This window comes from Nipponia nippon, unplaced genomic scaffold (assembly GCF_047370975.1).
Source record: "Nipponia nippon isolate SJK-2023a ecotype South Korea unplaced genomic scaffold, ASM4737097v1 scaffold_9, whole genome shotgun sequence".
Lineage (NCBI taxonomy): Eukaryota > Metazoa > Chordata > Aves > Pelecaniformes > Threskiornithidae > Nipponia > Nipponia nippon.
Genome location: NW_028262413.1, coordinates 3,113,849 through 3,139,613, shown reverse-complemented (window position 1 = coordinate 3,139,613; position 25,765 = coordinate 3,113,849). Strand labels below are relative to the sequence as shown.

Sequence of the window (25,765 nt, the reverse complement as noted above, 5' to 3'; positions counted from 1 at the left end):
CGAAGAAATTAAAAAAAAAGTGCAAGTGCAAGGAAAGCACCTGGGATGCAGACTGGAAGGGACTAAAAAAAAAAATCATTGCTCAGGACTGGTGTATGGGATCCCTCTCAGCAGAACCACAAACCTTCCATATTGCAGTTCATTTTGGATTATCCCCACCAGTTTGAAACACTTACTAGTATCATACTCAAACTCATAACCTTGATTTTATTTCTCCTTATTAAATGAAAACATATAATCATAGAAAGGTGACAGCTTCCTACTGCCTTGTTCAGAACGCCACCTTATCCAAGTCTGTTTTTCATGAATCATGATGTTTATTACTCCATTTCAATTTTCTTCACCTTACCTTAAAAATAAATCTCCAGTCCTCCACTTCATAAAACACTTGCCCGTTGGAGTGTCAGAAAACTTCCCTAGATTTAACATATCACTACAATCATGAAGAAAATCCAAAATACAAGGCAATGTTGTAACATCTTTATAGCAACACACATTCTCACTGACCACGCATTTGCGTCTGCAGACATATATAGGACTACCCAGGTAATTTGGTACTCTCTCCAGAAGCGCTCTGTGCCTACACCACCGGCACCCCCAGGGCCCCTCTGCCTGGCTGTTGCAGATTTGGAGAGGAGATGGGTGTCAGAATTTCTCTTCCATCTTCCGAAGTATAAGTGTGACACTTCCAAAGCAGCAAACTTGGTATGCAAGCACATGCTTAAGCATAACCTGGGCATCAACTAGTGCTCAATTAAAAAAAAAAAAACAACCAAAACCCAAAAAACCACTCTGTGTGGTTACAGCAACAGATTTTTGCCTTTTAGCTCCTTACAGCCAGCAGCACTTCATTGCATCCCCACCCCTAAACTGAACTAGCATTAAGAAAACATGGCATTGATGGAACTGAACCAAACTTTTTCAGTTTAAAAATAATAAGCAACAATAGCAAGAAGAACGGCACTTGTGTTTCTTCCCCCATCCTGCCCCAAAACCCTCTGGGGTCACATAAGTTATCACCAGGCATAAGACCTTTCAAAACCAGAATTATTAGTCTGTTTAACATGAACACAAACCCTGCTAATCTATAGCATCCCATCAGCATTGCTCTTAACTTTTAATGATGATGGTACAATCACAGAAAATGCTGGTCCAATATGATTAAGCAGCTGGGACAGAAACATCCCCGTGGGCTCAAACCTGTCATTTTACGGCCAACAGCCATTGTTAATGAGAAAAATTACATCTGAAAGCAAGTTGCTGTGCATTTCCTTCTTTCTGCTCCCCTGCTGATGGAAATACAGTGGTATAATAGGGCTTAGAAGAGATTTTAAGCTAGGTAGGGAGAGACGGTTGATAAGTAAGCAAGAAAATGAGTACATGAAATAGGGGGGTTGTAGGGGTGTGCTGATGGCCTTGTCTGTTTGTTTGCTTTTAAAGGAAAAGGAAATATTTTGGTTCCCGTGTTTGTCATCCCAGCCAGCAGGGCCACAGTAAGGCACAAGCACTATAGACTCGTATCTAAATCCTGTTGCTCTCAAAGACGCTCGATTAAAGGCAAAATCTCTGGCTCTGGTTTAACCAGAGCTGCTATATATCTTCCAGCCTGCAAACCAGCTGAACTAGGATGGGGAGAGGGATGAGCATGAGCTGCCCCATACGTGCAGCCTGACCAAAGAGATACCACAGCAACAGCAGGGGCACTGATGGGCACTTTGTGAGTGCCAAAATTATTACCATTTTCTGATAGGAGAACCATCGCTATCCTTCTGAACCAATATCCATCTTCTATACAGAAAAGGACTAAGCAATTTCGACTGAAATGAAACAGATGTAAGAAGGCAGGGTGGTCTGGTGGATGACGAAAGGACCCTGATTCTCCTGCTGATTTTCTGCATAACACCCATAAAATCAGATTATTAAAACAAGTGACTTGTATTTCCTTAAGGAGAAATAAATAAGGAAAAGAAAGAAGAGTAACATAGTACTGACCCCTCTGCACAATTCAGATGGAAGGTGCTTTTCATGTGAAGTGTAATACAAGGAGGAGGGAAAAAAAAAAAGTCCAAAGATGAACTCTTAAAAACACAGGAAAATTTCTGCTTAATCTAAATAAATTAATCATGTGGCAGTGCTACTCTCCTGGGGTAGCAGACTATTCTGGGAGCACAAAACCAATATGTGTAACAATACTGGTGGGCAAGAGGCTTTATTCTGTTTCTAACAAGACATGGATCCATGTACCCACACACCCACTCATCTTTTCAACCTATGAGCTTGCCTGACCTCATTCCCCAAGAAATTCAGCATATTTATCCATATGACAGCTCTGGAAGGGAACACAAACCAAATACCTAATCTCTCAAGTAGGGTGCTGAGATGCAGACACATTAGAGGTGTGCTGATCTGCATGACGATGACCCATGGACTCCCAAGCAGACCTGACTGGAGCTGGGATGCCCACAGCGAATAATGCCTCCGCACCAACGCGCCCTGCAGCAGACAGACATTCTGTTAGTGACTTCCCTAGGCTCTTTCAAAATTGATATCAAAGAATCAAAACCAGATCTCCCAACTGCAGACTATGACCTCAGCATGCTCACCATTCTTCCCCCTAAGTAATTTCTCCCATTATGTCCCACTTATTGTCCATAAGTTGTATGAGGAGCTTGCAAAGAAAACTTTTACTCGCAACTCAAAACCTTTTCAGTGCCTTGCTTGTTTTCAAGAGCTGTGGATGTTTCAGTGCATTGAAGTATACTGAGAAACATTCTATTTGTGACAGATCTGCTTGAAAGTTGCTTTCTGTTTCCCTCTATCCCCAGCTGTTATTACTAGAAAATTTAGTACACTTTACGATGATGTTTGAAGTATGAATGGTACAGTCAGAGCATGTGTCATTTGAAATACTCACTGTTCCAAACTGAGTTAGGCAACAAGGGACATTTTGTATGAATACAGGATGTTTATTAAGAGTTCCTCTAGTCCTGCTGCTTATTCCCTACCTGAAGTCAGAAGCCTGTGATGTCCCAGACAGAACTGGCTGCTATGGAGATGATTACAATTTCACAGGGAATTGAGATTGCAGGTGCCAAACAAAGCATCAGATACACTTTTCACAAACGCCTTTAGAACTAAAGAAGGAAGGAAAAGGGAAGACACACGTGATAACATATGGGTTTGAGAATCATGTATCAGAAAGTGGCATTTCACATCCACGCTGCAGAAGCTACATCTGAGCTTGAACATATCATTCAAGAGATGACCAAAGCCCAGAGATGACACCTAAGAAACTGCAGTGTAGAACACAGCAGAGTGTGATGTCCAAGGAGTATGAAGACAGAAACAAAAGAGAAGGAGGGAAGAAAGAGTGTAGTTAGTTGTAGCATACACGAATGCACCCAAAACTTAGAAAAGTAGCATGGGACAGCACGTATTTGCAAAAGAGAATGTATGCAATAGGCAATTGCCCTCTGTACAAAAACTAGGTATAAGATATATTCAGGAAATGCTCCACAATTCCCTGTGATGGTGTCAGAAGTTACAAGCACTGCATTCTCACAAAAGGACAGTGAAGGTATACTACTAGCATGCTACTACAGCTTCCATGGGCATGAATCGGTTGGGGCCTCTTTCAAATTCTTCCTCCGTTTTATCTTTACGCTTTTTCCACAGCCCAAAGTTTTTTGGGTTATCTCAGTGCTGCTTTGAATGGTGACAAAGAGCCAGGGCAGAGTCATGTGCGATTCCCTGCCTCCTCCTCCTCTCCCTTTATCAAGTCACCCATTTAGAAACAAACTGTGAAAGCACATTTCTAAAGCTATGCATTCATACTGGCTCAACTAAAGAATTCAAGCACCAGCCTGCTAGCTGACAAGCAGGCCAGAAGAAATATATTACAAGCCTCTTAATTGAGGTAATGAAATATTATTGGTTTATTCCCTATGAACGAACCAGACACTCTCAGCCTCGTCCTGAACTGACACCAACGTGCAACACATCAGACTGTGCAACCGATCTTCTAGAGCCGGGCTTCGCTCTAGCTACATCCATTCACAGATTAGCTTTGGCTTTGCCCATCACAAAATATCACCAGATTTTTATTATTTTTAATAACAGTCCCTTCTCATCACCTTGTTAAACATGAGAACTAGGAAGGAAATCTGCTTTAAAAAAAAAGGGCTTATTGGCAGGGTCAGATTACAGTAGGGAAATGTAGCACCCAGGAATAAAGTGCAGCAATAGCACAGCCCACAGCTGACTGCTACCATCAGGCTGTCTCTCTGCAATACTGTTGGGATTCTGAGATTTGGGGAGAGGGCATGGAGAAGACTCTTCAGAAGGAAAAAAACCCACCCTCACTCTGCAAAGGGCAAGCCGAGCTAGAAGGAAAGGTCCATACCTCAATCTATAAAGAACTTCCTCAAAGGCAAGTTACAGCACTTGGCAAGATTATTGCAAAAATATTTATCTTCTTGGCAAAACACATTCACCAGTCACAGACGAACTAGTGAGATGACGCCTAGAGAATCAGTCGGAGGCAATCCAGGGAAAGAAGCTACAAGGATAAAGGAAAGGTCCTTAAGTCTCTACCAAATGCCTTGTTTCTACATCGTCTGGTCTTTGCTGAGAGGAGCTATCAGCTTCCCCCCAAGGTATCCAGTAACATCTCTGCAGCAGCACAGCAGCGATGTGTTGGCTGGGTACCTCAGCTTGCCACACTTCACAACTGCAAATTCTTATACCTCATGCTTTCCCATGTCTCTTCCAGTCCTGGTAGCAGTCCAGGTGGCAGGGGAGAAAAAACAAATGCTATTAAAGGCTCCAAGACTAGAAGAAGGAATTGACAGCAATGCACTGAAGAACAGAACTAGCTCCAAAATTAGCTAGCTGGCATGTTCCTGACCAAGCCCAGGGCTACACTGAAACAGCAAGAGGCAGCCTGCGCACATCACGCCCGAGACCGAACAGCAGAACTTTATGGGGAGGCTCGTACCAGACAAGTAGCCATGGGGAAGCCTTGACTCAACTTCCACTTGCATCAGCAGAAATATCACCACTACTGCAGAGCCGCCTGCAGTCACTATTCCAGACACGCGAGGCCTACAAAATCACTTGCTTTTTGTCCTTTCTCTCGTTCTGTTGAAGGCAGGTGACTGGGTTTTGTTTTGTGTTAGAACCCAGATGCAGACTCGTGGCCTTGAAAAGCAGTACTGGTGTAACCTTCATTTCCTCCCGTTTCTGCTACTCTCTTAGCCAACAACACACATCACCAGATCAAGTTTGGTTTCAGCAGCTGTAAGCTACACAAAAGGAACCAGTGAAAATCTTTATGGAGGAAATAATATGCAATTTTCTAGCTGAACACCTTTTAAAATGTAATGACAGAAAATAAAATCCTGCATCTGTGCTCAGCAATAACAATCTGTACGCACGCAGTAACAACATGACACTTGGAATAAGCAAGATCCAGACAAAAAAGAGAGCTTACCCAGGCGTCCAAATCCGCAGGCTTGGAATAAAGAGAGTGCAAGAGAGAAAGGAAGGCAAAAGAGAAGAAAAAGAGAAATCAGTGATTTATGGAGGCCGCCTGCTGCTGCACAATATACCTTTCAGGATGACAAGTTTAGAAAAGTTCCTTAAAAATGACAAGCATCTTAAGCAGTGCAGTGCTGTCCCCTGTTGGGAACTGTGCTACTAAAGCAAAACAAAAGCACATGCACCCCTGAAAATAAAGCAAAGCCCCCAAAGATCGCTGCCAAATGCCCCCATAGGGTGGAAGCCAAGCAAAGGCAGCTGTGAAGCAGCCAGTTCCAGGGAGTCACGCAAGGCGCTGCACAACGTTAGAGATGCTGATAGCCACAACGTGCACCGATGGACGTGGCGGTGCCGGGCATACTCAAAAGGAGGTGGCCAACAACTGCGCCGTTTCCAAATTACCTGCAAAGTAAAAGTATCCTTTTGCAAGGGCATTTTTGAATGCACAAGCTGACCTACAAAGCAAGTCATCTTCTTTACCGGACAATTTCAAAAAGCGTTTCCTAATAGGAAGCCAGTTGAGTGATCAGATTTCCAACCAGATCCCCCTTCAGAGGCAACTGAACACATCTTTAGTGCACAGTTCAAACCTCTGCCAAACCCAAGCCGCCTTCACCTGCTCCTTCTCTTGTCAGCAAGCCTATTTAAGTATGAAGACACACAGATGAAGCAGGCTGCAGTATCACCTCTTATTTACTTACTACTATTTTTTACTTGCACAGTAACCCAGCAGCAGCAAAGCAAGTACAAGATGATAAACGTTTCATGCCCATAACCACCTCCTTCTGAAGCCAAGGCATTTATGAGGCAGCCGCAGCTCTCGTTTGTTGTCAAGGGCTGCAAGCCTTCCCTGCCTCTCAGGGCTACATTCAATCAGCAGCACGTTGGCTAAGCAGGAACTTCAGAAAGGCTGGCCTTTTTTTATGATGATTATTTATTTGAGGGGAGTTGACAGGGCAGGAAGAACTTTCTTCTTGGTCATAGTTCAGTGCCAGAGGGAGCAGACGGTGGAGTGCAATGTGTTTATGGGATCTGCCGTCATTTTAATGGCACAGAGCAACCACTTCAGGTAACCGAGGGATGATGTGTCATCAGCTACCTGTGTCGTCCATCGTCATCCTTTGCAACAGCTGAGAGGGCTGGAACCGAACATCCACAGTTCAATTGGGGGAAGCCAATTCCCCTTTCTGCAGACAGGTTTGATATAGCACCATCAAGTCCTTGGCCAAACAAACCAATACACAGCAGGTGTTCACCAGTAATCACTGGCCCATCTTGACAAAAGCCTGATTTGAATAACATTTTTATTCCTGCTGATTTTTACAGTGGGGACAGATGTGCTTAGTTTTGGTTTTACATTTTAGCAATTGCAAGGCTGGCCACTCTCAGCAGATGGACAGGACGAACAGAGGGCTCTTTATGGTGCACGTTATTATGTCAGCAGGTAGGTCATGCACACCAACAGCTCTTTTCTGGATTTACGTCTGTCATCCTTGGGGTGCCTAAGTCATTAACTGTCACATTCCTGGTGGACAAACGCTTGCATGACAAAATGAACACGAGGTACTAACGCAGTGGCACTGGCCAGCTGGGGAGAAGAGAGGAAGGAGAAGGAGCCAGCCCTATCCCTGACAGGTGGTCCCTCTCACACCCCCTAAGATATAATGCACAACAGCAGAATTAGAGAAGGATAACACTGTTACTAACCACAGGGCCTCCCTTCTGCAGGTACTACCAAAGGCTTTCATTTTGTCACCTTTCAGGAGGGGGGAAAATTGTTACTCCAAGAATAGACAGACACACTCCACTGAATGGGAACAGGAAAATTGAAACAGCTGTAGATGCAGTAGGACATATTGCTGTGTTGGGAAAAAATAACTACATTTGGAGTGAAGCACAGACTAAATCAAATATAATAATAAAATAATACAAAAATGAAAACTCAAGAGGGCTACTGGTTTAAGTTTTGCTACCTCCTAAGCAGGTGGCAAGATCTCTTTGTAGACCTACGTTTACCAACTTTGACAATAAAAGACACAGTGTGTCCACTAATATTTTCAAACTTTAAGTAAACTGTTTGAGAAATGAGCAACACCTGGGTTCCTCGCTTCCTAACCGCGCAAGTTGCACTTCCAGCTCCCAGCGGGGGGCTTGTGAGTTTTATAATCCCAGCCCTGGGACACAGGCCATCTTTTAGCGCCCGTGGTCAATACTGCTGAACTCTTCTGCTAAACCAAGGGTTCATTTCTCTCCCAGGTAACCCACTGGATAGCAATCATGGGAAACTGAATAAATACTGTACTTAAGTGTTCAGGTCAAAACCAAATCAAGATATTCCTCTTGACTGTATCAGAGGCAAAAGGTTATTGAAACAGGATCTCAGGCCAAACCAGCAACCCCTGTCCTAGGTGTTTATACAGGGGGGGAAAAGATGACACAGTCCACTTGGAGAAGACTCTGGCTAGATACGGGAGCCACGTAAGCAATGCATCTGTGCTTCTGAAAACTTCACATTGAGCACTGATTATTCAGGCGGGGATGCTTTCCCACGTATCTATCAACGGTCCAACTTCCAATGAAATCGAGAAATACAGCGCCAAATCAGTATTTCACACACACGGCCAGTTTCCAGCATCTTTTCCCAAACCCATACACCACATCACCCATACGTGACTGCCGTAACGGGCACATCACTCATGCCTGTCATGGTCTGGGCAAGCGTAAAAATGGCAGTGAGCGATCAAAACAGCTCTGTAGTTGGTGGCGAGGGAGGAAGGGAGCAGCTCGATAAAGCAGCGGCCTTAAGAAGGGCAATGCCTTCATAACCTGACTGGAGCCAGCTTCACCCTAAATGTCCCTTACCTTGCCACAGTCAATAACTGTCATATATCTAATTTCACTATAGCATGACCAGTGACTCAGGAATCCAGACTACCAGCTTGGTAGAGATCATCTACTGAAGAACTCAGTACAGAGTATTTTTAGGGGCACTGCCAACTTTGGGAGTAGAAGATGGAGTGGGAGATGCGAGAAATGAGAGGCAGCAGGTGCCCAAAACCCAAGACAGCTGCTGGCAACAACTTTTGCACTGATGTCAGTATCTGAAGAGCTCTGCAGCACATATTCTAACATCTTGATGACCAGACTTCATCGCTGAATGAGCAAAGAGTCATTTCTTCTTAAGGCAATAATCCAGCTCTAAACTTTTCCACGATGATAGGAATTAAAGCATTTAAAGAACATATCTAGACATTCAGTATCCACTCCAGACCCTTAAACGCTTCCAGTTTAGTGGAAAATTGAAGCAGCATCAATATCAAATGTAACAAGAGTCAGATGTAACCAACTGACAAGGGAGAGGCAGCGGGAAGAGTGAACTGAACAGCAATCAATGTTGAGCAAAGGCTGGGGTGAAATTGCTCAACTCTAATGTATAGAGAGCATACACAATTCTGTAAAGGTGGAGATAGGAAGACAGCAGAAAAAAAACTCTGCCCTTTTATGATTCAGGGACAACTGCATTTCTAATACTTATGGCATTACTGCAAATAGGTTTGCAATGCTGACAGTTGATAGTTTTCATTTAAAACAAAATAAAGAGAAACCTATTTTATAAAATCCAAAGTAAACCATCTGCTTTCATTGCCTGCTTTAATACTTCAGCCCATTCCCACATTCTCCTTTTCCCATCACCACTTCTCTACATGCATACATACATACAGAGTTTTCATTTTGTAGACTGCCAACAGACAAGGCACTCCATGTCTACAGAAATCTTGCAGAGTGTAGGCTCTCGAGAGATGGATGCTCAAGACACTCACATCTGATAGCAGGTGAGTCAACAACTCCCTCTAAATTTTTACCTCCTTGCTTAAATTCCTACTCTGCCTGTTAGACATAAGAATCTCCAAGTCCCTGACCAATTTAGCCAAGAGAACAAACCACCCCCCCAAAAAAACCCAAAAACTCAAAAGAGGGCATCATAAAATTCTATATTAATTATGACTTTCTACCCCAAAACATATTTCAGACCCTACTGAGTCAATGAGGTATCTTCTCATAAAGCTAGAATCAAAGGCCACTCAACTCTTCTTGGATTATTTCTAGCTCATAATCATTAATACAGACTCCCATTATGCTAGCCTAAGGGTGGCATATGGCTTTCTAGGGATAGGACAGACGGGGAAAAATAACAGTTACGCATGCCTACATCCCAATCTCATTTCTGTGCCTGCATATGGGGACATAGCTTTCTCTTGCCAGATTCTTAAATACCAAATACATTAGCTTCCGAGTCAAACACATACTTCAAACAACCACTGTTTTGCAAAAAAAAATAAAAAAAAAAAATCAAGATGACATGCATAATCAACCCATGTGCCTCCAAGCCCCAAAAATGATGAACCATGTGAGTTCAGAAGGAATTCCCTTCCCACACTCGCTCCCAGACACTACAAGCAATTTTTACCTGCCTCTGAACAAACCAGCTATTTATAGGCACCAGCCAAGGGATACAGGTTTAGTATAGTGCAGTGAATACAGAGTTCCTGCCACAAGATTAGAAATCTAATTTCTTTTTATTTAAAAAACAGTTTCTCTCAAATACTATACAGTTTAAGAGAAAGAGTTGACTTTGGGGCTGCTTTTTAATACAGGCAAAGACTGTCTTTATTACATGCTTGAGTAAGAAGATTCTTGAAAGCCTTCAGTCATGGTCACGCATCCCCTGTCAGTCTCTATGAATCCTTCCGCAGGTGGGCATCAGGTGCACTTTCAAACATCACGGTTTACATTTTCACCCTCTTGTGAATTTTCCTGTTCTCCCTGCTCTTTCATCCCTGACATACGCAAAGCGCGCTTTACACAGCGTTACGCGTTTGGTGTCTTTCTGGGGGCAGAATCCAACCTACCAATGTAATCAACATTTAGTATAAATCAAACGGATTCCGAAGCCTTACAGAAAGGACCACAAAAAGCATAGGGGACTCAAGTTAAAATAAATGGTTTGGGCTAGCACACATACACAGTCATGCTTGCAGTAAGGTGTTACCTATGGAGTAAAATGGAGTGAAAATATGTAGCAAGATTAATCAGAGACTGCCTAGAAAAGACAAAACAGAAGTGAGGAATTTTGCTGCAATCTCCCTCATTTTTATGATCACGAAAGAGAGAGACAGGCAGTCAGCACTAAATTTCCCTACAACCAGTTCTAAAAAACGTATCTCGGTCTTTGCCTGCAGCATTCCCTACATCCTAGGCCGCAGTCAGTGTTATGAAAAGGCTGCCAATTAAGTTGTGGTTTTGAGCTACAGACAAAATGTCCACCAGAGACTCCGATTCTTGCTTCCAAAGCACTTGCAACCCACTGTGCGTTTTAGGCAGAGAGTGTACTGGTTCTCAGATAGATGCACTCTCGGCTCCTCACAAGGCTGCGGTCAGAGAAAATGCTGCAAGGTTGCATCTTTTAATGAAGTCCGAGTGTATCATAATGAAATCAAAAAGAGTGTAGATTCAGCAACAACAAGGATTTCAGGCTATTGTAAAACTGTATTCTTTATTCTTACATTGCAATCTCCAGGGCATGATTGTATCAAGAGCAACTTGCAAATCTATGTCACTGCCAGCAAAATTTTGATTTCCATTTGATAGGACAATTTGCAAACAGCGGTTTTCCACATTGTGGAAGCGCTTAGCATTTGTAAGAACTACAAGAATTCAATGCTGATTCCATGCCCTTTTACTGGGCAATGCAACACCCTCTTGCTCAAGGCAGACGGCTTGGGAAAATCAGGGGCGGGGGGGAAGCACCCTCTCTTTCTACGAAGGAGCAGTACCTGGTAGTCTCTCGGCAAGGATCGCAAACCAGGTGTTGCTGCTGTCGAGAAGAAGAGGGTACAGACTGGGTGCAGCAGGAAGAGTTAAGCCGTTTGAGGAATTTTCCTTAGGAAAAGAAAACAACATTTCGCTCTCACTGGAGCTCCTGAAGCTCAAAAATGATGTCGCATGCTAAGGAACCAGAGAATTATTTACTCTTGGACCTTTTGATCAAAAGCAAGAAGCTTGAAATTTAGCTTTAAAACAGTGTATGCTCTAAATATAGCAGTCAGGTGACCTGACAGAGCTAAGATTCATGCTTCATGAGTTTGCAAATTGAAAGAGTCAATCCAGTTCAGAGTATCATAGAACCCTAAAGACAGATTGCTGTATTTATTGCAGTAGATACTATTTACAAACATATCTCCACACTGTTTGCTCTCTAATTATAGTTGGGGCACATACAATCATTTACCTTCTGTGAGTTCATTTTGTACACTACACCTCCAAAATCAATGAAAAGTAATTTTAAGAACCTGTTGATTGATTTATTGATCAAATAAGTTGACCAGTGCAGTAGACTAGAAATAACCAGACAGGCAAGTGATTTGATAAATATTCCTGAAGACTAGTCACTATAGGCACTGAAAGTCAGGGAAAAAGAAACCCTCGAAGGCAGGTTCAGGCTTTTTTTTAGAATCTATATTAACAGTTGGCCCTAAAACTTCATTCCTTACGCAGGCCTGCTTGGTCAAGTGTGCGCCCCAACCAAATGCTTGAGATAACTCTGTACCATCCAGTATTAGTTATCAAATTCAGCAGAAGCCATGTGCAGAAGTTCAGCTCCTATTACCAAAAACGATGTGAGAAGGAAGAGGAAGGGGGGGTGAGTACGTTACACCAGAGTTTGAGGCAGGAAAGGGATAATTCTGTCTGACCAAGGCCACGGGATGGAAGAAACGCAGGCGGAGGTCATCGTCCACAGGCAGCTTCCAGTGCCTGGGACAGTTTTCTGACGATTCTGCGGTGGGACTTCACCACAGCTTTCACCAAGCTCCAACAGCAAGGAGCAGATTATGCCCCTGGCCAGCACGGAAAACCATAAACCTCACCTATCAAGTATTCACTGAGATGGCCTATTTTTTTCCTGTGGATTTAATTGTGATTTAATGAGCTTTTCAATGAAACATGTTGGCAGCTTATCATAATACTAAGCTGAATGTAACTTGTACTCCTTTACACCATCCGCTTGGTTGCATGAAGAACTGTCATCCAACTCGAGCAAGAGGCAAATTGGGATTCAGCTCTGTTGCATAGGAGTAGTTTCCTAAGAGGCAGAGGACAGGCACACTAACAAAGCAGGAGGCAAAGGGAAAAGCTTGAGTTACTGCTATTATTTGTACAATATTTAGATAATCTTTTGGCACTGTGGTTTTGGGGAGTTTATCCCCAACACAATAAAGGAATTAAATGTCCAGGAATGTCAATAGCTTTTTCCACAAGCATAAAATTAAAGCAGGAAGAAAAAAAAAAACACAAAACATTCAGGTGCAGGCAAAATAAATTAGCAAGATCAAATTCACAAGCTCTCATAACCTCTCAGCATTTTTGAAAAATAATGCCACACCTATCAAAATAACCTTTAAAATAAAAACCTTTAAAAGCTTATTTATCTCATAATATTCTCCTTCCTGCCTGTCATATAATATATATTACGTACATATAAAATCAAAAGAAAAATCCACTCAGAGAAACCAACACTCCAGTGCTCCCTTTTCCATTTAGTGTTAGTTGTACACCCACAGAGACCTTAAAACATTTTAAAGGATCAAGCTTTCCTTCTCATTAGTACCAGCACCGCATTGTTCTGAACTGTGGTCATATAACCTTTTGCACCTTTTCACTCTATTGAATCAATCTCCCCTGGCAACTTCTGGTGCGGCACTCCGCTCCCCCTGCCTCCGGCTCTTCTTCCCTGACTAATTCTGTGTTCAGAACTGTGAAGCACAAAATTAGACGTTTCAAATTAAGCAAGGAGAGAGAATGAGAGAACCTTATTAAATCAACATTAGCATCAGAGTGGCTTTAAAAGAGAAACTCAATTGCAAAATATTACTCGTCTCTGTAAAGCTCTTTACATTGACAGAAACAAGACAGGCAGCAGCTGAAGTCATCTTCCTCTGCCCCCACCTTCCTCTCCGTGCTGGTGGCAGCACTTGAGCAGTCGGAGCGGGATCCTCCACAGACCACAGCCCCAGGGGAAGCAGAGCTTACCTCGAACGCACAAGCACTGGAATTGCCAAGCGAAAAGGACAAGGTCTATACCGTGATGGTGGAGGAAAGGCACGCACACACAAAAAGCATATTAACACACAAAAGCAGACTGCCTTCTCCTCCCAAGCTTTCCACAACACCGGTTGTTCTCTCAAGTCACGTTACAAGTTACAGTCAATTCTTTACTTCTTGCAACAAGGCAAAGAGCCATTTCAAGTTTTAGTTTCCATTCTCAGTCCCCAACAATCAAGATTACTGGCATAACGGTGACAATCAGCACATTCTGTTCCAAAACACCTTAACTTTCTGAATGTGAACCTCCGGTTCCTGGCCAGATATCCTTAAACTCCTTTTTGAGATAAATCAGTGGAGTATCAGACCGTTCCCCCTTGCTGGATAATTAGACATGTTGTTAAAGCCAGAAATCACCTCTGAGCCTGCACGGTCTTTAAACATGACTTTCCCTTGGCACTTCTTGAATAAGAGTTGATACTTGCACCTTGTGTCAACAGAACGAGTGAGCACACCTTGCACCATTGTGCAGCAGGCTACGTACTTGGCTGTGGGGCTGCCACCTACACCAGAGAGTGTCTCGGCAGTGTCTTGTAGGGAGAGCTTGTAGTGCGTGCTGCTAAGGAGTCCTGCGGAAACAAATCATACTAAAACAATCTAAGTACAAAATATATATATATATACTTAAAAACTATTCCAATTAATTAAAATCAATGTTTAGAGTACCCACTTAATGAGGGAATACTATCCTAAGGGCAGGTGATACGAAACTGAAGCTCAATTCCTGATGAGAAAACAAAGCTTTCAAAGCATTTTTGGGCAAACCAGACACTACTGCAACAGAAACGGAGGCTGAGGCTTTTGATCGCTCTAGTCCTACCACGCAATGGAAACTTCTGTATCATCCAGACACTACTGAAAACTCTGCATTTTGCAGACGGGTTTCTAAGCGCAGACCCTCCGTACCAACAAAACGGCGCTTTGAGAAGCCAGGGGTGCTGGCAGCTCTGATACCTCTTCAGAGCTGCAATGAGTGACCATTGCCTCACCTGACAGCCAGGCTTAGATGCCATTAACTAAGCACTGGACAAAGCAGCTCCTACACCAGAGTTAAGACGAAGTGCACCAGGGAAACAGGAAGGAGGAGGAAGGTAAAAATAACACCCACAAGAACTAGTGATAAAAAGCTAACTTTGTTAAAGGGCTGTCTGGTCAACATCCTTGTTTCGTAAAATGAAATGCTTCATTTTCACCTCAAAGGGCAACAGGAGCAATACAAGAAAGGGTCCAATGAAAACGAGCAATTTACCATTCAATTATAAAAGCTGAAAAATGGGGAAAACAGAAAAGCCGGAGCGAAGCACTGAACCTGCTGTCCTAGGGCTGCCCTCGATGCCTTTTCACGCCAGTAAGAAGTCTTTACCGAAATGTACTTAACTGTCTGCTACATGCCTTTCTTCCAGGAAAGGACAGCACTAAGCAAAAATTGAAAACATATTTTTTCCTATATTTTGCTGCATCTAGTTTTCTCCTAGCCTTTCCCCAGCAGTCTGACACAGAACTCTAAGTGGCCTCCCGTTGCCTGCAAGTCCCATCCCTTGCTTGTGTAGGGCAATCACATAGCGCCTTTAATTCAGTGGGACAGTAGCTATAGTGATGGATGTCTAAACAGAATGATAACAGGGGCGTACGAAGTTAAGCGCTAAACATAATGATCAAAATTAATAAACTGATGTCCCTAAATATGAATGCATTAGTTCATGGGGTGGGATACAATTCTCCTGCAAGGCCCTCTTCTCTTGTACGCAAAACACCTAGAATGTCAAAATGGAGCAGGATCACTTCAGCCTAAGAAAAAGGCACTCTAATCTCAGAGCGTTCACCAGGTAGAGTCCGTTTTTCCACAAATACCAAGTAATTAGCTCGCGTTCACACGCCCAACACCTTCAGCTCTTTAGTGCCTCCATTCTGAAAATTTCAGAAACAGCCAACTTTTACCGGCCACACAAAAAGTGCAACCAAAAGAACAAACAGTGGAGACAATTTCTGTGCAACTTCCACCACCTAATTTTGTTTCTTAAAAATCAGAAGTCAGTTTGATAGCTCAGCATATACCAACCCCACAAGCAAACAATGAATACATAGGCACTTAAGGTCACTTGTAACCGAAAGCTTGGAAAAGCTTTAAAAGAAACGCAAAGTTTTAAGAACCCGAAAGGCATCAAGAACTAAACAACCCAAGGGTTCTGAGGGGTTTTAGTTTTGTTTTCTAAAAACGTACCATACTATCCACCTTCAAAGATCTCAGTGACTATCAACACATCATGACAACACTTCTGAGATAACTACTACGCCAAGAAAACTAAAGCACAAGCAAGATGCAATAATTTGTCCTGATTCATGCAGAAAATACTAGACAGGATCATGACTGATAACAGAGACCCAAACCACAGAAGAAACCAAGATTTTCATCATCCATGTATTTGCGCAGATTACCAAAAGGAAAACAGTCACAGTGTACTGATGCTTGCCTGTTAATATCCTCCCAAGATGGCACAATCAGAAAATTATCTCAGAAGATCTAAGTATAACGGAATGAAAGGTTACACACATTTGAGATGAAGGGAAAGAGCTGGAGCAGCAAAAAAAGCAATCCCTATTTCATTCTTAAATCTCTAAGGGCCTCGGGAAGCAGCAGTCAATGGTGGAAAGCCATCCACCAAATCCAGGTAACGAATATTGCTTGCAGTGATTAACTCAGCCTAGGTGTCAGCCCCCCACCTACTACTGTCAGGGTGGAAAATTTGCTGTAAGCACCCAGAGGATTCTGAAGAAAGGAACAGAAACACTGAAGAAGAAGAGGCAAGACAGGCACAAAACAACGCCGAGTCACAGCAGCCTTTCATTTCAGCAGTAACTATTGGCTGCAGCACTTCGCCCACTTCTGAGACATCAGTAAAATGGACCCGTCTCATCATCGTTCAGTTTTTTCAAGCAGCAAATCAGGAATTAATATTCACGGGTTCTATGACTGACATAATTGCAATTTAAAAAGGGCAATTAATCATCAGCCACGCTGGCGGCTGACTTGCCAGACTGGGATCCTTCCTCTCCACACCTGCCAACAAACTCACGGGAGGAAAAGCATCAGGCGTGCACACAGAGCCAAGAAGGGCCGTTCTCCCTCTTACCCCCAACCCCAGGCTTCACAGCCTATGCCGTGGGTTTTGTTATTGGTTTTTCTCCCACATGTGCCCCATGGGGATCATTCGCCCACCCTTTCCCCGAGGATGCCCAACCAACCTCCCTTGCCATGTGGATAAGGAATGCTCTCTCCATGTTGTATCTCACTCATGTCAGCCAAGAGAATTAAGGCAATAAGCTCCATCACCTCCACTACAGGGCTCGCCTCATCTCCCCATTTTCCTTTGTATCTTTGCATGAACGAATCTTTTTAAGAGTGACATCTCATCCCATTCCTACTTGGAAAGTGTATTACAGAGGTGAGAGCACAGCTCCAGAGAAGCAACTAACATAGGCTCACAGAAACTTCAAACCTGGCAAGTGTTTTTTATAAGATGAGTCAAAAAAAAAGCCACGAAGGCAGTATTTACTTCTGTGCTCTTATGGGAACGTTTTCAAGCACGCTTTAAACAAAACCAAAAACCCAAGCAATTGTTCTGGGTATTAGTTTTGCCACTTTAAAGTCTTTCTATGTGAGCATCCATTGCCAGATGTGGAAGGTATTTCAACCAATAGTATTTAGAGAAGAGACATTTGGAAATTTGTCAGTGGTGTTCAGGTTCCCAGAAAGAAAGTTCTGAGACTAAGTTACTGTGGGGTGAGTATATAACCTCCCGCAGGAAGTACAGTTCTTAATATAACATCCTTTCCTGGGAGGAAGAAAGCCAAACTGACCTCCATATTATGCCAGTCCTCTTATCTGGAAAGTAACACTATGGTGATAAATACCATAGAAAATAAGTATGGGATTGATGGAAAGATTTAGAGCTCAGCAAGCTGTGAGATCTTCAAGTGACATACTTAAGACACTGTCCTTGGGCCAAAGAAAACACACAACATACTTCTAGGGCAAAGAAATCTTGCTCCAACAGGTGCCAGCGCTGCCAGCCAAGTGCAGCAGATAGGTAGGGACTGAGGACGCGTGTTGTAACACAAGCTGTATAATCCTCCCTTCCTCATTCCTGACAGTCAGCAACCAGCAATTGCCTTCATCATAACAATACGGGAAAAGAATTCAATGCTTTTGTACGTGAAAGAGAATAATTTCAATCCTAAGAATTAAGTCAGGATGGAAGCTGGAACACAATTATGTATTGCACGTCTTGGTCAGAGTTCCAGACAAAGGTAGTTGGCAGAACGTCTCCGCCAGCAGATAACACCAATGAACGGCCTCATTTCCATCTATTATAAGATAATAAACAGGCTTTGCTTCCTCATACTGTCCTCATTTCTATCAGGTCCCTCTCAAGATTTGCTATCTTTTTGACACGTGCTCCAGATGTTCTTCATCCACAAACCTCAGTGCATCACTGCAAGTTAAAGGAGGTGTCTACAACCCACTTCTCAGCTTTGTGAAACTAGACAAGCACAATTATGAGCCCCCTCCAGCTTTTTCCTCATTCAGATTTCGCAAGGTTTTAGAAATCTCTTAAGGAGCATTTTATTCCCAAACAGACCTTTACCTTCCAACGACACAAGTATCATGTTGCCCCATGGTCTCTATTCAGCTAGGACTGACCTTGTGCTCCATTAACAAAACCACTCCCTAACAAACAAGAGTGCGGTGTTGAGAAACAGCAGCTGTTTCACTCGAGTATGTATCTTCTCCCAACCTAGGAGTAAATACCCTGTAACTCAGTTGTATTTCCTCATAATGACTGGCTGGATCAAAGACTTTTACTGGGCTCTTCTGCACTCAGAGGGTGTTTACCAAAACCAGAGTTGGTAACAAATGGAGAGGGGAGAAGAAAAAAAAAAGAAAAATACAAAGAATCTCTCTCAAACACAATCAGGGCTCCTCAGCTGCTGCCCAGGATCACAGATGCTTCATTTCCTACATTTCTTTAGAAGAAAAACAAATACTCATGCTTCCAAATTTTCCTAACACCTGTAAGTTTAATGCCTCCAATCAGCACTTGCTCACATCTATCTTCCAGCCCGTATTATGAAGTTTCGATAAGCTTTTTCCTTCCCAACGTCTCTCACTCCACCTGGATAAGAGCCACTAATAGAAGACAGAGACCAAAATCCTTGACTCTTCTATTGCCTACATTTAGCAATCAGCAACTGTCTGAGTATTGTGTGAGACCCAAAGCACTGCCGTGTATTACACACTTATCTCTGCAAAACCACCCTGCACAAGTGACAACTTCCAGGCAGGGGGGAGTGGGAATTGTGCAGCTTTGCAATAATTAAAGCATAGACGAGTGTCACTGCTGTAGATAATTATGCATTAGCAGTGAAATTACTTAATGGAATGAAATAAACTAAGCCAAATGTTTTGTTTTAAAGGGAATTTAGGGTCTGCAAAAGGCACCCAACCAACAGCCCAGGAGAGCGAGAATGACAGTCCTCCGTCATTCACAAAAACGATGCGACGCCGCGCCAGCCTGGCTGGCTTCCACCTCCCGCCCCGGCACGGGGGGGAGCAGAGGAGAAGTTAAAGAACATCGCAGCCTCCCGGTCAGTCAGGCTCTGATCCATCTGACGAGCACCCACACAGGTACCAGTCGGTCACTAAGTAGAGAGGAACAACTGACTGGGATCATTTCCTAAATAAAGATACCAGCTCTGATGGATTAATTCAACCCACAGATCCTCCATAGCCCACCCCCACAAGCCACCATCAGGAAAAAAAAAAGATGTTTAATCAGTGTCAGTACAGACAAGACTCCAACCAACAACAGAAACAAGGTAAGTAGGTACATGGCCGACAACAAAACCACCTCCTCCCACCAAGCCCACAAGGTCTTCCCCCATCCTCTCCTCTTGCCTCAACAACTGCGCACCTACACACACTCCCACCACCGCTCTGGCCTAGACGGCTCTCAACAGCGTCCTCCTGCTTGTTAAAACAAGGAGTCTCAAGGTCGGTCAGAATTTATAAGGCAGCCATTTCATCTTTTGTGCTTCTCTGGCTACATTCCTTCCTAAAAGCTGCTGAACATTGGAGATTCTGCTGGGTCTGAAAACCCTGCCAACACTAGGGCCAATTAGGAGTTTCAGGATGATGCATATTAAAGTTATTATGGGAGGCAGTTATGCAGCCAGAATAAATCTTAACTGAACCTTTAAGTGGTTTTTATAACTCTTGTTTCTCCGTCTTGAAAACAGATGAAAAGATACAAATCTCCTCCCCTAAAAATCTGCAGGGATTCCAGCCGACCACCAACTTCTCCCTCAAGAGAAGATTCTGCCCTCAAAGCAATAATTCATTTTGTCCAAGGCCAGCTAGATCATCTTTATGTTTTAAACTCCAAATCACTCAAATCAGTCAGAAACTTACAATATCGGTGAAGGCTGGCCTGAGATACTGGCTTCAGAAAAGCACTGCATATACATCTCAAACATCTGCTGAATTTTGAAAAAACAGTGTTTTTTCAGTACAGGCTTCCTTAGACAGTCTACGTAGTCTGCAGATAGTCAAAGGCACACAGATATTGCAGTCAATTTTTACAGACCAGATTTTGTAGGTAGTATTTAATTAGAAGGCTAGGATGTATGTCCAAACAGCGAATCTTAAAGAGGACCTGAGGAATGGAGGCAGCAACATCAGTTTTGATAGCAAGCATGAGATGTCATTAGGACAGCATCTGCTGCTCTCCTCTCACCACTTCCAAAACGAAACTTGCCCTCAGCAGCAGTTATCTACCCCTCCAAGAAGTACTACTATAAACCAACTAGAGAGCTGAAGACCAAAGAGAAATCTGAGGTGGCTGAGAACATACTGCATCATTTGTGTGGAAACCTGCACTGTCTTCACAACCACCTTGTCCTCCCCTCGGCAGCCTGAACACACAGCAACGTCACAAGCTGCTAGATCCTTGCATTTAAGCACAAAAGCGAGCCCCCAGATGCATGGCGAGAAAATGAAAGATAGAAGCAGGCTGACTCAACATACATCTCCGGTTTGTAAATTATGTCAGGCCTCACAACTCCAAATGATATATTTCTATAGCAACCAATGAACTTCAAAAACTTAGGGTAAACTCATCCTGAAAAATATTACGGTAACTCCTGGAGAAGCTATAGCCAGAATGAAAACAAATAAGCATAAAACTTAGACATTTCATTGGTATGCAAGCAATTTGAGGGCTCAGCAGTTCCCAGTCCGCCCCCGGAGAGGAGTCTTCATGGGTGTCCCTTCACTGCCACCCTCAGGAAATACTCACTGCCGCCTTGAAAGTGCTCTCCACACAGCAGGAAAAAAGTATGAACTCAGTGAAGGCATCGTCGCTGGCATGCGACCGAGATGCACGTTAAAAATCTTTAGCTCCAAAATAAGAGGTCTACAGCTAAAATCACGTCCCGGAGAACCGAGGAGCAGAGCAGAGAGTCTGCAAGGCTAATACACAGAGCAGCCGCCGGGCTGAGCGGTGGTTTTGACCCCAAAGAAGATACATAATTAATCTCCCAGATTCTGCACATGAGGCAGGTAATAGACTTTCCCAGATCCTAAATTCAAAGAGGTATTAATGAGGACATTCTGTTTATGGATTGTATATTAGACTCCATTTGCACCATCACATTTTAAAGGCTCACTTGAAAAGCCAACAAACTCCCTCCCTCAAAAATAATTTTAAAAAAACAAGCAAATCAAAACTGCATTGCTAATCAAAGCAGAAACTTTCATAAGAATTCAGAGTTGGTAATGAAGCGAAAAAAACAATGCAAAAAAGACCTTCTAATATCATTTAGTTACACACGTGTGCACAAGATGTACCTTAAGTCTCTGGACAGTATATTGACTTACCAGTAGATGACATGAATTATCAAGCAGGAAACTTAGTTCCAAATCAGTCTGCATCATAGCTCTTAAAATAGGCAAATGACTTGCTGAAGTGTACAGTGAAGCCTAACCAAGCTCAACAGCAACATCTGCTGGCCAATGAGCAACAGTACGAAATTAGTCTAATTATATGGAAGTTTATTATTCACTCTTACAAAGATGTGAATTTTTATTGCCGTTTAAGAATGCCCAGTAAGACATATTTCTTGTGCAGAAAGCAGATGTAACTTCTAAACATGTGTGCAAACAACAAGGCAAAGTTTTGCCTGCGCTCGCACATGCACGTAGTCAGAAAAATCTGTCATCTACCATTACCTGCCCACCGAGATACTTGACAGCAAAACACTGAAATTAAGAGGGACTAAAATTCATGTTAGTGAGACTATGCTGGAGGAAATCTCTTCTGTCCAGCTGCTTCAATCCCACTGAGGAACGCCCATGGCACCCCTTGAACTACTTTCTTTCCTAAGGGAGCAGCCCACATGTGCAAGGCCTGAGGCAGTGAAGTACTTATCAACCCCAGTAGTCCCATCTACAGCAGAGGAGAATGGCAGTTAAGACCATTAGAGCTCCTTTCCCTCCAGGTGCCTTAACACATTCCTTATTAACCTTAGAAAATAAGCCCACTATGGCAGAATGACATTATTGGAGCAGGAGCACGGCTAATGGTCCCCACTTAATTTGGCACAAACTGATACTCTATCTAGATTAACTACAATGAGAACTCTTATTTTTACCCCAGATGCATAAAATTTGATGAACTACTTCTAAACGGTTCTAAAGAAAACACAAGTGGCTGGCAACAGCTTCAAGACTGCGTTTAGACCTTCATCGTGATTTGGAACAAGGGCAGAGTGACCCGAGAGCTGGTTTCTGAACAGTCATCAGATGGGAAAAGGTGTTGACACATCCCAATTCTGTTACCAGTAGAGGAACAGTGTCGAGTTCTTACTTGACCACAGAGAACCACCTCTTTTTGCAAGTCGCTGTATAACAAGAAATCACAGGCAAGTAGGTTTTTAATAGAACCCTATGATAACCTTCAGCAGCACAAAGCGTAGAAAAATTACGCTGCAAAATGCTGAGCCTTGAACAGGAAAACACATGCTAGCTGGGGGGGCAACTTTTTAAATGATAGAAAACTATAGGCTGGACTGACATTCATTATCTTTAAAATTTTAGTTTGCTTTGCAGTTTAAAGCTTTCATGGTTTTTCAAGTTTTGTACTTGAAACAAAATTCTTTTACCCTGAAAAATTAGGGAAGAGGATTTAAGAAACATGGAAGCTTATTTGCAGCTGACATAAGTTTTTGTTGCCGGTGGTTTGGGGCGGGGGGGGATTGGTTTGTTTTTTTAGGGTGCTGTTTTGTTTTGTGGTGGTTGGTTGTTTGGCTGTTGGGAGGGGTTTTGTTGGTTTGGGTTTAAAAAAAAAAAAACAAAACAAAAATCAAAAACCAAACACATACCCTTACTCCCAATCCCCCTTTTTCCACATTTAGCTGGTAAACTAGAAGAGCATATCATATGAAAATACAAAAATGACTGATTGCTCAGGTCCTCAGCTGGGAAGAGAACAGCTTTTGTAAGGAACCATTTGTGTATTGGAAGTTTGGAAGCTACAGAGGTCAGTCCCAGTTTCAGCTTGACAGTGCCAATTACAGCTATAGCAAGATGAATACTGAGGAACAAACCTATTCTGCTCAGAGGCTGGAGAGAAAGGAAAAGGAGAGAGAAGAGATACGAGCCTATGTGTTTAGAAAAAAAAGGGGCTTGAAGTCATCTGCTAGACAGTGAACCACTTTTTCCATGGCAAAAGCATTAGGCTGAAGATCCAGTGAATGTGCGTGGCAAGCTCTCAGCCCTAATTGGAAGAGCACTGGTTATTTAACAAATGTATCCTTAGTCTAATGTACTATTCAAGTAGGTATTAAACTACGGAGCTTTTTTCTTTTGGACAGTAATTATACATAGCCCTGCTCTATCTGCGCTTGATCAATTTTTACTCTCGACTCCTACTGCATCATCCTTCAAGTTTGCCCATTATCACAAAGTCTTTGAGGCTAAAAAGGCTCCAAACCCCCAATGTAACACAGAGACAGGAAAAAGAAAGCCAGCTAACTCTCTAATTCCTTCCCTCCCTCATAAGCTTGCAGGTGTTCTATTTTCATTGTCTAAAATTAAAAAAAAAAAAAAGTCAGTCATCAGCTCATTTCCCCTCCCTTAGTACAGCCCCTTTAAGAAGCTACTTTCCATCATGTTATACTCAGTGCTCATAAATAATATAGATAATTGCAGATGGTCATAACAAACAAGCCGAGAAAGTATACCTATATAGTACAAAGGAAACAATAAAAATTCTGATGTGCTCCAAAAGCAGAAGGAATTCCTGGCAAATAGCAGCAGTTGCATCCAGGTCATTTTTTCAGTTGATGTAAGGCAATCGTAGAGCCAAAAATAATACAGGGACAGACTTTAGACAAAGCTAAACAAGGGTGCTGGCAGCTCCCTTCCCTCTGAAGCACATATTTCCTACCTCCTCCCCACATGCAACACATATAGCTATTTCTTCCCTAAAAATTTGCATTAGGAAAGAGGAATATAGCTCATGGAAAGATAGGTTTAAAACTGCTGAAACTCCAAAATACACAAGCAGCATGCAATTAGGCAGATATTATGCTGACTGTAATAAGAAACTCTGAGTCCACCCAGCTGCCCAAGAGTTAACGTTATGCGTTTCTCATCAAAACCTCTTCCAAGAGGTTAAGCACACAATAGACTATCTAAAGCACAGCTAGAAAGGCTGCTTGAAATTCCACACATGTGCCTCAGCAATGTATTTCTATTAATGTCCAGTGTGTGTCAGCGTGAAGATAAGGTACCAACATCATGTCCAACCAGCCAGCTAGAGAATGGGACGCCGTGTAAAACATTGTCTGATGCTTAGAATCCCGGAGAACGGTGGCGTTTGCAATCTCACCCGCTGCACACATGCCTGATAACGCCACCAACGAGGAGAGGCGGCAGGAGCAAATCGTCCTGCAGTTTTGGGAAAGTAAAAAGACAGAGAGAAAGAAGGAGAGAGAGGGAAGCAAACAAGAATGAAAATAAAACTTCATCAGCAAATAGAAGCAGGTTTGAGGATGCCCAGCTTTAGGAGAAGGTATAAATAAACTGGAAAAAGCTTCAGTGAAATTTACTCTTTGTATCAGCTTGCTTTAACTTTTCTTTAAAGGGAGAAATAAAGAAATAACATCAGTGCTTATTTTGATTTCTCCCATCATACCATGTAGACTCAGCTTCATCTTCCAGTACAACCCAACAAAGCTATTTGTATTGGGAGACCTGTGGAAGACATTGTATTTGAGGAAATGTGATCGTGAACAGGACACGTCTGCTCTGTTGGGCCCGGTACTCGGGGCCTGAGAAGCCCGTATGTTACCATGAGCAGCTGCTGTATGGGAACCCGCTGGAATACCCCATGCCGGTCCGTGCTGTGCGCCGATGGGTGTTATCCCACAGGTAACATTCCAGCCCATCAGGAACTTCCTACTAGCTGAACAGCTTGCTAATATCATCTGTAACTTGCCTGTCTTTGAGAAAGGTAAACTGTATGTGGATGAAGGGGTGGAATGTAGCGACCCTGACTGGGAGACCACTGCGCATCAAGGAGGCGGCGATCCGCAGAGCAGTTAAGCTGAGCAGGCGCAGGCCAGCCCTGCGTGGTGCGGCACATACAAATGCAGCACGGCCTTTGGGCCTGCCTTGTGCTGCACGGATTCCTCGGCGTTGGAGCAGAGGAGCCTGCAGGCAGCTGCCCCGTGGTACATGCCATGGGAAAATCCACCCAGGGTCTGTCCAACACTCATGAAAGCAGGGCTCCCAGCATCTGGAAGGATGTAAGATTTACTTGCTATCTATAGCCCTCTTTTTATTCTATCTTACTAAAACAGCCATTTTACCAAGCCACTTGTCAGCCTTTCTTATTGAGACCCAGAAAGAACCCTGCACCGTTTCTCTCACACCACGCCGCCGGTGCAGAACGCTCTGCCCATCTCAGCTATCTTCTTCACCACCCCTCTGTCGCCAACGAGGATT

At 43.1% G+C, this 25,765-nt stretch overlaps 1 protein-coding gene across 5 annotated transcripts in view; it reads right to left on the bottom strand.

Annotated features, from left to right (window-relative positions):
* Positions 1–25,765, bottom strand: part of CHCHD6 (coiled-coil-helix-coiled-coil-helix domain containing 6) — a 115,215-nt gene that overhangs the window by 74,805 nt on the left and 14,645 nt on the right. For 4 of the 5 annotated variants that reach the window (XM_087743525.1, XM_087743528.1, XM_087743527.1 and 1 more), the window contains exon 5: positions 5,492–5,512. The exons of the other annotated variant lie outside the window; for it this stretch is intronic. In XM_087743525.1, the coding sequence (XP_087599651.1) occupies positions 5,492–5,512 (21 nt within the window). The remainder of the gene's footprint in view (positions 1–5,491; positions 5,513–25,765) is intronic. 5 annotated transcript variants of the gene reach the window in all.